Source organism: Stegodyphus dumicola, chromosome X2, assembly GCF_044657685.1.
Source record: "Stegodyphus dumicola isolate Sdum_Otavi_A_Nest chromosome X2, ASM4465768v1".
Lineage (NCBI taxonomy): Eukaryota > Metazoa > Arthropoda > Arachnida > Araneae > Eresidae > Stegodyphus > Stegodyphus dumicola.
The window spans coordinates 176652617-176665568 of NC_140781.1; the positions used below are offsets into that span (position 1 = coordinate 176652617).

A 12952-nucleotide genomic window follows, 5' to 3' on the forward strand; every position below is an offset into this window, starting at 1 on the left:
CATCTAAACATTTTCTGCATTACATTCATACCATATCCAGATAACATGTTCCAATTGACAACTGTTAGGACAATTAAATTTCTAAAATACTGAAAAGAAACAAAAATTAGTATAGCAATTTAAAAATATGTAAGAGGTTTTACAGTTTTACGTCCATATCTAGTTTGATAGTTCATATCACTGTAACACTTATCCGCAGAGTTTTTTATGTTCATGGTGAAGTCACTAAACAAGTTAGGTCTATCAAGTTCGAGAGGATAAATACGTTTCACAGGTCTTAGGAGTTCACCCGTTGCAGTTTTCACTTTGACAACACGTACTTCGTTGTCTTTCCCAGGATATAGTTCTACAACACGACCTATTGGCCAATCTATTCTCTTCTTGTTGTCGCTGCCGACAAACACCAAGTCATTTTTGTTGATAGTCCGAGTAGATCGTTTAGATGGTTTTTGCACTAGGATAGCTAAATATTCATCACGAAATCTTTTGCGGAAATGTTCTCTTAAGTTCTGCAAGAACTTGTATCTTTTTGTCAGATTAATGGTATCCAGGTAGTCTAAGTCAGGCACTCCGACGTCGTGCACATCTTGTAGAAACATTGAAGGAGTTAGTGCCGTAAGATCATTTGGATCTTCTGAAAGGTACGTAAGGGGTCTTGAGTTGATTACTGATTCGATATCACAAAGTATAGTCAACATTTCCTCATAAGAGACACAGGACTTTCCGAGAACATTTCTCAACATCTTCTTCACTGTTTGTACCAACCTCTCCCACCAACCGCCCCACCATGAAGCAGTTGGGGGATTAAACTTCCACTGTATTCTCATACTAGTTGAATTACATTCTATTTCTTTCCAATCTATCGATCTTAAAAGATTTTCAGTTCCAACGAAATTAGTGCCATTGTCGCTGTAAATAATACTTGGACGACCTCTTCTGGCAATAAATCTCCTTAATCCCAAGATGAACGCATTTGTTGATAAACTTTCTATCAGTTCAAGATGTATCGCGCGATAGACCGCGCAAGTAAAGAGCAAGATCCATGCCTTTTTTCCTTTTCGTAAATAAAGAGGACCGGCTACATCGACTCCGGTCACTTCAAACACCAGAGCATCTCGAACTCGATCTTCAGGAAGAGGTGCTGGAACAGTCTCTATATTCTTTGCGCTATATCTTCTACAGCGAACACACTTCATAAGAACTTTACGTACTGTTTTTCTTCCTCTCAGGACCCAGAATTTCTGTCGAATATTGGCTAGTACGAACTGCACACCAGCGTGGGATAGTCGCAAATGGTAATCTAAAATTAACCTATGATTTGAGGGCAATACAATTGGACAGAGAAAATTTTCTTCTTCCTCTCTTCTTCTAGTAATCTTGGTCTTTAACCGAATAAGGCCATCTGAGTCAAAAAAGGTACAAAGGTTGCTAACTTTAAGTTCTTTGCCAAATGCTTCTATTTGTATTATCTTGCATATTCTCTTTTCTACAGTTTCTATTTCAGGGACCGTGAGTTCTTCTGATTGTTTAGAATCTGGTCTTCTGCAGTTGTTGATAAATCTGCATATCCAAGCAGTTATTCTTAACATTTTATGGTAAGATGAATATTTCTCAAAAAAATGTTCTACCCTTTGCGTATTTAGTGCAGAAATGACTGATTTCCATTTTTCTGAATTTACTATTTCCATATCCGGTATTTCCCTTTGTCTAGGCCATTCTTCCTGATTTTTCTTCAGCCAGTCGGGGCCCTCCCACCATCTAACTACTAAAAGTTGTTTAGCGGTGCAACCTCTTGATGGGAGGTCAGCTGGATGTTTTGTTCCAGCAATATGTTTCCACGTTTTTGGATCCGTCAGTTTCCTAATCTCCCTGACTCTGTTTTCCACAAAGACAGCCCAGACAATCTCTTCCCTTTGAATCCATGTCAAAACTGTTGTAGAATCCGTCCAAAAATGCGTTTCCATATTTTGCCATTGCAAACCATTTAAAACAGAAGAGCATAGTCTGGCACCTATCGTGGCTGCTATCAATTCCAGACGAGGGATCGTAATAGATTTTACGGGAGCTACTCTAGACTTCGATGCCAACAGATGAACTTCAACTCCAGAATTCGTCACAGTTCTCAAGAAAACTGCAGCAGCATACGCATTACTACTGGCATCACAGAATGTGTGAATGCTGCAGAACTTCCTATTGTCCTTGCTGGAATGTATCCAACGTAGGAGGGATATTTCTTTTAAGAGAAAAAGGCTTTTATACCAATTCACAAAATTTTGTTTTGTACTCTCGTCAACTTCAGTATCCCAAGAAATTCCTGTTTTCCATAGGTTCTGCAACAATATTTTAGGATACAAGAGAACAGGATTCAGAATACCAATAGGATCAAATATTTTGTGTGTTACAGCGAGAATTGTTCTCTTCGTTATTATACCCATTTCAAAATCTTCTAGCCAATTCAGATTCAAAGTTAAATTATCTTTCTGACAGTTCCATAACAGACCCAATACGGGTGAAATAGTTTCCTGTTTCAGGTTATCTCCGTTATGTAACCAACCTCGAAGATTAAACTTTCCTTCATACATTATTTCTCGAGATTTTTCGATGAACTGGATCATCTCGGATTCTTTGTCAAAACTGGCAACAACGTTATCTACGTAGAAGCTACGCAAGAGTTTAGCTATCATCTCCGTATCATATGAAGAATTTTTCATGTACTTTTGTAGATGGAATTCTATAACAGCTGCCAAAAGGAAAGGACTACTCTTAACCCCAAATACTACCCTAGTATGACAAAATATTTTCGTTTTCCTTTCTTCCACATCATTCCACCAGAAAAACCGAAGCCAGTCTCTATCTTGAGGCCTTACACTGATCTGTAAGAAAGCCTTTTCAATGTCTGCTATAGCAGCAAACTTGCCTTCCCGAAATCTCAACAAAAGAGATGGAATTAGTTCTATCAAATTTGGTCCACACTCCAAACACTGATTTAGAGAAGGAGACGATTGTTTCCTCGCAGACGCATCAAACACCGGTCGAATTGGTGTTGAGCTATTTTCTTTGATCACCGGTCTATGCGGTAAATAATGTCCATAGTCAACCGCAATATTTTCTTTAACTTCTTCGATCACTCCTAAGTTACACCAGTCATTAAAAACTGCATTGTATGAAGAAAATAAATTTTGAGATAAAAGTTTCTGGGTGGTAGATTGTAGACGTTTCAACGCTAAATCCTTGTGGGTGGAGAGTGGTACATGATTCTCCGCCCACGGAAGTGCGACTTCATAACGCCCTTCTTCGTTTAGAGATACAGAATTTTCGAATTGCAATTTTGCTTGCAAATCCCTTTCCTCTCTAGCCTTTTTTGTAACTGGATCTGTTATTCCGATAACATCAAGCCTCCACAGTTCTGACAGCGTGGCATCAGAAATATGTAAAGATAACGAAAGCGTGGAAAAGGAATTTTCTATTTCATAATTGTCAGTGTTCGCTTTCCCCATGACTGTCCACCCAAGTCTTGTACTTACAGCAACTAATCTTCCCCAAGGAAGAACTTCGATTTTACCTGTAAATAAATTTGCAGCAACATCTGCCCCTAACAACAAATGAATCTCTTGGGGGTTCTCCTGGAATAATCTGCAATTTCCATTTTCAAAAACATCACTGACGTAAATTCCTCTTCTTCTAAGTTCCCCAATCCAGTGTATATTTTTGATTTTAGGGACCGAAGAACATATTTTTCTTTCATCCAATACATTGATTTCGCAATTATACCGTTTATCTACGCTACCCAATTTTATTCTATAACGTTTATGTTTTTCCGAAACTTCTATGCCACCGAAAAGTCCGTGGGTTACACTTTGTTCACCTAAGCTTCTTAATTGTAACCTTTCTGCTGCATACCTGCTTATGTATGAGTTTTGACTTCCGGTGTCAATTATCGCTCGAACAAATTGGTTATTCCCTCTTCCATATATGCGAACAATTAAAGTTTGCAAATATACTTCTGAACATCCTGCTTGATTTGAAAGTACTTTATTTTCTATCTGTTCGTCTTTTTTAATTTCCGAAACCTCGACAGAAGGATTTTGTTTATTACACATAATAGTTGCATGTTGTTTTTTACAAATAGAACAAGTTATTTTTGTTCTGCAGTTTTGAGCCAAATGGTGTAATTTTAGGCATTTATAGCAAGCACATTTTCTTTTTAAAATGTCCCTTTTTTCTTGTAATGATAAGCCGGAAACGAAACTACAGTCATGAATCTTGTGGAATTGATTACAGAAGACGCAGTTCATATTTTCCTCTCTGCATTCGGATTTTGTAAACAAATCAGTAGCGGTCGGAATCTTTGGTTTATTATGTCTATTTGAGAAACCATATGCGCTTTTCGTTCCAGGGGGGGAAGAAGACTGTCGCCGATCGGATATTTTTTGCTGTTGCGAAACCGTTGACCTCGTGCGTTCACGGGATGAAAGTTCTGCGTGTAAAAATGACATTAAATCTTTTATGTTATAATCGGTGCCAACATTTTGTGTTCTATGAAATTCAAGCGTTAATTCTGAAGGCAATAACTTCAAAATCATCGGACACAGCAAAGCGCTGTAAGATTCCGATACAACATCTAACGCTTCGAGACATCTAATCTGTGTTTGTACTTTATCATACAAATTACGAAATGTTTTTATGTCATTCGCATTTTTTAATGATTCAATATTCAGCAAATTATTCATGTGCGCATTAATAAGAATGTCTCTCCTTCCAAAACGGTCGTGTAAGATTTGAATTGCTGAATCATAATGTTTCGGCGATAACGGAAGTCCTTGAACGCAACTAGCAGCTGTTCCTCTTAAATATGCTTTCAGGTAATTAAATTTGTCTACTTTGTTCAATGATTCGTTATTATGTATTGAGGACTCAAAACTATTCCAAAAAGTAAGCCATTGACTACTGTTCCCATAAAATACGGGAATCGAAAGTTTTGGTAATTTAACATAAGGTGTATCTTTTATATTTTGCTGTGTGTTCGGTGCATTTAAGTCATGAATAAGTTCCTTAATCCGTTTCTTAAGCCTGAATTTCCATAACGTTATCTTCTCGCGATATTGTTCTGTAATTTCGAATTCATCTACACTCAGAATTGATTCAACTTCCACATCGGCATTAGATAGCGTTTCGGTTTTAGCATTAAGCTGTTCTAACAATTCTTCAAGCTCATTAATACTACATTCAGATTTATTTAATTCACTTTCGATTTTCTTAAATAGTTTTGTAACGGCAGTTCTTAAGATACTTCTTTTCTTTTTTAATTTATCTACTTCAGCCATTATCTTTCTTAGATTCAAACATTTACACAAAAAATATACGTCTCATGAAAAACAAATATTTAACTCTTACTTAGAAAACAAAATTATTCTTTTGCTGAATACTTCAAGAACAAGTATTAAAATCTTCAATTTTAATATTCAGCTTTTGAATTCACTTTATTAGAACTTTTCAAAAAAACCTGGCGTCCCTGTTCGGGCGCCATAAAAAATGTTGCATCAGGTTCTTCTATTTACAATAAAATTAATGTAAAATTCCTTACCTGCTGCATCTTCAGTGTTCTCGACGCCAGGCTTCTAATAATCACGTTTTCAGTAAGAGTTTCTATTACTGCTAACAAGCCATCTTGTCTTTTAATTATTTATTGAAATAAAAAGCTAATATACACTATTTACAAGGTAGGTGATAACTATTTTAAGACAGTACATTTTTAGTTCTGAGTCTTTACGCTCCTCTGAGCGGTTCCAATCTCTACTGCTTCTCGGAACTTAATTACAGCAAAAGTAAAGGAAGAGATGCCCGCCACCTAGTGGCAAGAATGTGACACTATTCATAATAACTGTTGGCCTTTGCTTCACTGTCTGATTATATTATCTGCATTATACTGTATTATCGTCCATATTTTGTAATTATTGTTTTCAATCTTTTTATTTATTAATTTCTTTACACTAATAATATTTTACGGCTCAAGTACTTTTTCATAGATTAATAAAATTTAAAGAACTGAGCGTTTCATAGCCTATGTGTATTTTTCATTACGAAACCTCAGAGAGATTATAAAGTTGGCTGCAGGCCTACCCCTAAGTTTGATCCTAGATATGTACTTCTACTTACCAGGGTTTTTAAAGTAAAGTAGAGAATTTTATGAGAACAATTCCAACATAGTGTAGATGACAGGGCTGTGTAAAAATAAAAACCTTAACTTTTTTGTATGATACGCGTAGAGCACGCTTCACCAGTGGCCGAGTTGTTAAGACCACTTTAGTTGACCTGTGTTCGATCCCAGGCGAAGGTGTTTGCTGTATGGAGGACATCCCTCCATTTAACCTGAAGCATTTATGAGTACTTTTTCGTAAAAATAAAAGTACAAAAATAAAAGAGAAATGCTTTCACATTTCGGATTATTTTTCTTAGTGTGCATAAATATCTACACACAAGGAAGGATTATTTTATCTTTTATGATCACCTTATAAGCGTATAACATCTTTATACGTATGTGCGTGTGTGTGTTTTTGGGTGGCTGCATATGTAAAATATGTATTATGATAACGAGTAAATTTCTTAAATATGCACATTAAGTCTTTTTGTTTCTTAGCCTGATACTGAATTTATCTTTTTTCTTTGTCGGGGAACTATTTCCGTGCATATTTCACGTTTAACAAAAATAAGTTTCACTTTTTCATATGTGCTGGATTCTTTTAAATCTTTTGTTACTGAAGTAGGATCGTAGTTGACAACAGTCTTAGTAAGTCGAAAATGGAACTGAGATATCCTGAAACTTACGATATGTTAAGAGAAAGAATTTTCTCCGAAATTAAGGTAATCTTTTCACCATCGTGATAAAAACGGGAAAATATTGAAACGTATCTTCAGATAATCTTAAATGTTTGAGGACTGGAGAATGGGTGGCTTTTCTGTGAGCGTTTTCTGAGGTTAGTGGCTTTTATTAATATTGCGTATAGGAAGAATATTTTTTGTCTTCCTCAATAGATGTATTTATCTATAATATATATTCATATATATATATAGTATAAATTTTCTTTTTTTTTCTTCTCTATATAAATATTTCAGACTTTTGGAGCAATTAAATGGTAATTCGTAATTATTTTAATAACTTTTAAATTTTATATCTCATAGCTAGTTTCTTCTGATAGATATAATTCAATTTTTTTCGTGTGTAAGAGAAAATTTTTATTATCTATTGTAAATTTCTTGGACTGATAAAATATTAAGTAACATTTTAAAATGGCGTCGACTAGTAGCGTAAATGCTGGTACCGTGGAAACAAAGCATGGAATCTCAGAAGAATGCGGTAATTTAGAACCATTGACGGCTGGATTTAGTATACAATCCCTATCTGATACGCAAACAGAAACTGCCATATGGAACCTAGGTCTTACATCTTTTTTAAATTGTCGTCTAATGCATAACCGCGATGGTTTTTGTTTGCGAGGGAATGAATACCGGCTAGAAGGCATAAGGAGCAAAGACACTTAAAAAATAAACAATTTATAAACCATGTTTTATATTAACATGGTTTTTTTTTTTTTTTTTTTTTTTTTTTTTTTTTTTAAGGATCAACTTGTTTTAAGAATTACTAGCTACCCCACAGCTTACTGTGATTGAATAAAAAGGCATATAAAAACGTATTCTGTATACATGATTTGTACTTATATTAATGATTTATTATTAAAATACCCGGTCTTCACCTTGTTATTTGCTTAGCATGCAGATGAAAAAGACGAAATGTTAACACATTTATGTGGTTCTTATTATAGCGATTTTTCCCCCCTCCGACGAGAACAGTCTTAAAAAAACGCCCGACAGTGCATTTGATGTGATAATTCGCGCTACAGGAAAGGAGATCAACTTTTTTATCTGAAATAGCTGAGTGGCTAAAGTGCTTTTGTGTCATGACAAGCCCTGTGAAGCCTTTTTTGGTGTTTAACTTGTTACTTTCCTTTTTATTTGTTTCTTTTCTTTTTAATATATGTATAAGAAGTGGGCTTAAAGATTTGTGTAGTTACTAACATACTGACTTTCGAAAAGTTTTTCATTTATTTTATTTTATTTATTTATTTTTTGGAAAGCAAAGACGAGATATGCGAATGTGCTTTGGTTTAATATTTAAGTCCAGTGGAGTAACAAAATTCTGTGAACCTTAAACCAATTTTGTATTTAATGGTTTCTCTTAACGTAACAAACTTATGCCATAAAAACAAATTAACTAATTTAATTGACACATGCACCGTGAACAGCATTGAGATTTTCGCGTGCGCTTTATCTTTCGGCGATGAATGTCACAGTATGAATGTATTATAATTGATATAAAATGCAGTTACTTGTAATTTGCTGTATTTTATGTATGTTTAACTGAAGGTTCAAGGTTTAATGGGAAAAATTCCTTGAAAAGCAAATTAATATCGTGATTTATTCAATTTTTTTAAAATAACGCATTGACATTTGGGGATTAATTTTATTTAAAAAAATGAAATCTGTCACTAAAGTGCAATATTCATTACTTCAAGGGTCAAACGTGACGCATTTGATATCAAGCGATGATCGTCGCGTTGTTTTCTTTTCAGACGGTGTTTCCTCTCATACCTGGGTGGCAAATCTATCGCATCGCATTTTGGGCTTAATAACGCATCAGTAATACATTTTAATTTCAATAAACGTTTTAACATGAAGCATTCTAATTTGAATAATTATGAAATCAGTAAAGTATGCATGTTGGTGAATCTGTTAAACGAGTATTACTGAACACATGAGTTACTGAGTATTACACAAACAGTTACACAAACAGTTACTGAGTATATTTCAAGGTATTTAACTTGAATTTAATTAATTAATAGAATTTTAAACATTAAAACTAGTAATTGATAATATAAGCTAAAATTTTATATTGTAATGAATATGTGCCAGATTATATTTTTTCCCATCGTAAAGCTTTCTATGCGATATATTTGGCTTCAAGAAAACTTTCAAGTAATATTTTGAAATTAAAACATTTCTAAGTATTTGTCTTGCCATTATTTTCTTGATCTGAAATACGTAGACTGAATAAAATTACTTTTTTACCGATTAAATGATGCAATTTTCGTAAACTTGTTCATATTTTTTAGATCATCGTCTTTGCGTATTTCTTACCGAATGTGTTTAATCATAGAAAAGAATGTGTAGAATTTAAGGTATAATTTAATACCGAATGTGTAGAATTTATTTTAAAAATATTTGATTAGATTCATTTTCTTTGAGAGGAGGGATGCATATATTTTCGTATATCGCTGTGATTTTACACCTTCGTGTCATTTTCAGAGGCTTCAGACTCATGTACAGTTTTCCATTTTATTTATTCAAAAAGCCTTTATATTCCTTGTTAAAGACAAACACCCTTTTGTTTTTCTGTTGCAATATCTTCAGTAGTTGTAATATGCTAGTTCTCCTATTCCTTGTGGGCGAATTTCTGGCTTACAGCCAGGGTCATCTGATACGTCACATTTTTACTTTGGTATTTAGGCTTTTTAAAATTTGTATTGATAACTTTAAGACCAACCGATAAATTGTGTTAAAATACACGAAGTTTTTTTTTTTTTTTTTTTTTTTTTTTTAAATCTAAAGTGCAAGCATTTTTATTTATTTTTTCCCTTGTCGGTATGAGTGAGCGTTTTGTGTCACAGTTTCCATTTCTGTGCTGTTGAAATACCTAATTTTATGATTTTTATATATAAATTGTGTTGTTTCTAGAAAAACAAGAATCGATAGTTCAACGAATAATGTTATGAGAAGTATTTAAATTAAATTCTTTCACCTTTTTAACTTTCTCTGTACCTCTTTAGGAAATACATTAGGCTTACGATAACCGGGATAATATGGGGGTTAATGACGTGCGCAGTTAATGCAAAATGACGGTTAATCTGAAAGTAGTTAAAAAAAAAAAAAACGGGAAAGAGGAATAACCGACGTTAGAAAAAATATTATTAGACACTTACGTTTATTTTTAAGCAGTTCAGTCTTTGGAATAAGTTCACTTAGTTACGTAAATCAAATTAGTATTTAAAGCAAAAATTCTTTAAATTGGCCGCAGTATAAATAAATCCACGTTAAAACTAAATTGAACGCACTATAAATTAAATCAGCATTAAATCAAAATTTCTTTTAACAGAAAAGGTTATAAATTACTGTGTAGTAAATATCATTAGAAATGAAAAAAAAAAAAAAGTTATGAATGGCATGAAAAAAAAAAAAAAAAAATATTTACAAAACTTAAGAGTACCACTGAGCTCAAAGTCGCATAAAAGATTAAGTTAGAATTTTCTTTTTTAAGATCAGTGTAACTTTTTCATCTTTTCTCAGTAAACGGGCGTAACATTTTTAGAAGTGCCCTGTTAATCGTCCTGGTAACTGTAATCGCATTTCAAAGGTAACTTCTTGAAAAGAGTATGATTATTATTATTATTATTATTATTTTGGCTTCAGCTGCTGTTTTTGAATTGCTTATATAAAAATTCCTGTAACAGTCTTTATTGGGCGAACTTGTATTACTTTTGTATCAGTGGCTAAGTGGTTAAAACTAATACTAAGGCATTCGAATATAATTTGGATGAATGGAATAACTGAAAATATAGAATGAGTACATGCTTCCAAAATATGTCATTTTTTGAAGAAACCCACCTTTTCTGAGTGCATCTTTCCCATCCTTCTGAAAGATGTTTTATATGCTTTTCAGATAAGGTGTTTTGAGGGGGTATGCAATTCTTGATACAATTAGATTGTATCAAGAATTACAGGGGACTATGAGAAATACAGGGGACTGAATCTATAATGGTTATACATCACTCATATGTTTATGGCAATGTTCTCCATGTTGTCCATAAACTGTGGTCAAACTTGAGGATGCTTTCCTCAATAAAAGCTTAACGATAATACTTTGTTCTATAGACTTAGGCCAAATCTGTTTGTCCATCATTCTTAGAGGCACCACATCCAACTGACAAGATCAAGGCCTCTACATTGAATCAGAATATCCACGATCAATTATTGTGTTGCAGAAGATATCATAAAAAAATTTCGGGTTATAATTAAATCTCTTTCTATAATTCTCGAGCAAAAAGTTAACATGACACATGAACAACAATTAACTACACATATATTTTAATGGCTTACAACATGCAGATAAATTTTTTTGCGCTATGCCACTGATGTAAAAAAAAAACAGGATGAGCATGGTCTTCATTGCACTGTGGCTCATTCTTGCTTTCTTTAGTCTTGGAGATGATGGTTTCTCCCATCTTTCATTCATGTTAAATTCACTACTGATATATCTCAGAGATGTATCCATACACCCAAGACTAGTGATAATACTGAACGTGAAGGACGGATTATCCGTAGTTCACTCATGGACATCTTCAATAATGTGTTGTAATGTTCTTTCTGTCCAAGAATCAGCAGTCAAGGGATAAACCTGGCAGAAATTCATTGCATGTTTAGTTACGATGTTAAACTTATCAGCATTGACCTCACCTATGTGACTCACCTGTAATATTGTTGATCTACCTCCTGCACTCTTTTAATAATGTGCATAACTTCCTGAATTTGTTTCGCATTTTTGGGGGTGATGATTGCTGAAGTGCTTTCAAATCTCACATTGTTTCAAGGGATGTTCTTCTGCCTTTGAATTGCATATGGCATTTGAGACATGGCATACAATTTATTGCCTGATCACCATTAACTTGTCAAAGCATGTACAATGTCTTTATGGCCTGTCTTCCCAGCTTAACGCAAAAATTTTACATTGGCTCGTTGTTCAACATCCTGTCCATGATATAATCACATACTAACTCATACACAACACAAAAACATTACTATATCAACTCCTGATATTAACACAGTTTGTCTGTTGGCACACTTTTTTTTTTTTTTACAGGGATTGAAGGTCTCTATAGCTGCAAGTACAGGCCTATGTTGCCATTTATTTGAACACTATTGAGCTAGTTAATATGGAAATTTTTTATACCGCTGTGTACAGCTTGTGTTTGATACCTTAATTTTGAATATCATGATGTAATAATTATATAAGATTGCATAAGTATGTTATAACTTATATTTCTTTTCAAAACCTTATTATATATAATCATGTATTCTAGAGTAGTCCCTCTTTTCCTTCTTTTGAAAGTTTTCCTCTTCAGTAATAAAATATCTTCAACATAAAAAATTCCATATATTTCTTAAACTGAAGTTCGATTAAACTGAGAAGGCTAGTCTTTCATTTTCATTTGAAATCTCTAATACTAAAAAAGTTGGTTTGTTTTAACAAATATTTGTGATCATATTGTTTCTAAGTTGAATGGTAATTCTTGAAACATACATTGAATTAATGGTGAATTCTGTTTGTATATTTAACTTCTATGAATTTTTAGTTTTAGCTCGAATTTTGAATGTCAAAATTTTTATTTATACATTCACAGCTATTTATTCTGCCTGTTTATAATTAATAAGATTTTAATATTGAATATAATTCTTATTTTCAGATCCTTCCTTTGCCAGATGGATGTAGGTTGATCTTCAGCTTTCTTGATGATGAGGCTATGAGAATGTGATAACCTGCTGTATAAAGCAGGATGAGTAAGTAGAAATGTTATCATATAAATTAACAGGTGTTTATTTTATGGGGCATAGTTAAAAGATACTAATGTGGATATTAGTAGAAAATAACTAACAGCTTCATTCACACAGGTAGTTTGCTCATTTGCATGTAAAAGAAATCGGGTTTGACTCTCATATGCATATGTTGATTGTGTAATGTTTTACTTCTAATTTACATAAACAGAATTTGTATGTGTGCAAAATATTAAAAAATTATTTATAGATCTTAAATTTCATTATAAAAAGTATGTTTTCTTTCGTAAGA

General features: G+C 33.4%; 1 protein-coding gene across 1 annotated transcript in view; it reads left to right on the top strand.

Annotated features, from left to right (window-relative positions):
* The window catches only part of LOC118193404 (USP6 N-terminal-like protein), a 148195-nt gene that overhangs the window by 39198 nt on the left and 96045 nt on the right, over positions 1-12952 (top strand). The window contains exon 2 of the mRNA XM_035364485.2: positions 12573-12666. Coding sequence (XP_035220376.1) covers positions 12663-12666 — 4 coding nt within the window. The 5' untranslated portion in view covers positions 12573-12662. The remainder of the gene's footprint in view (positions 1-12572; positions 12667-12952) is intronic.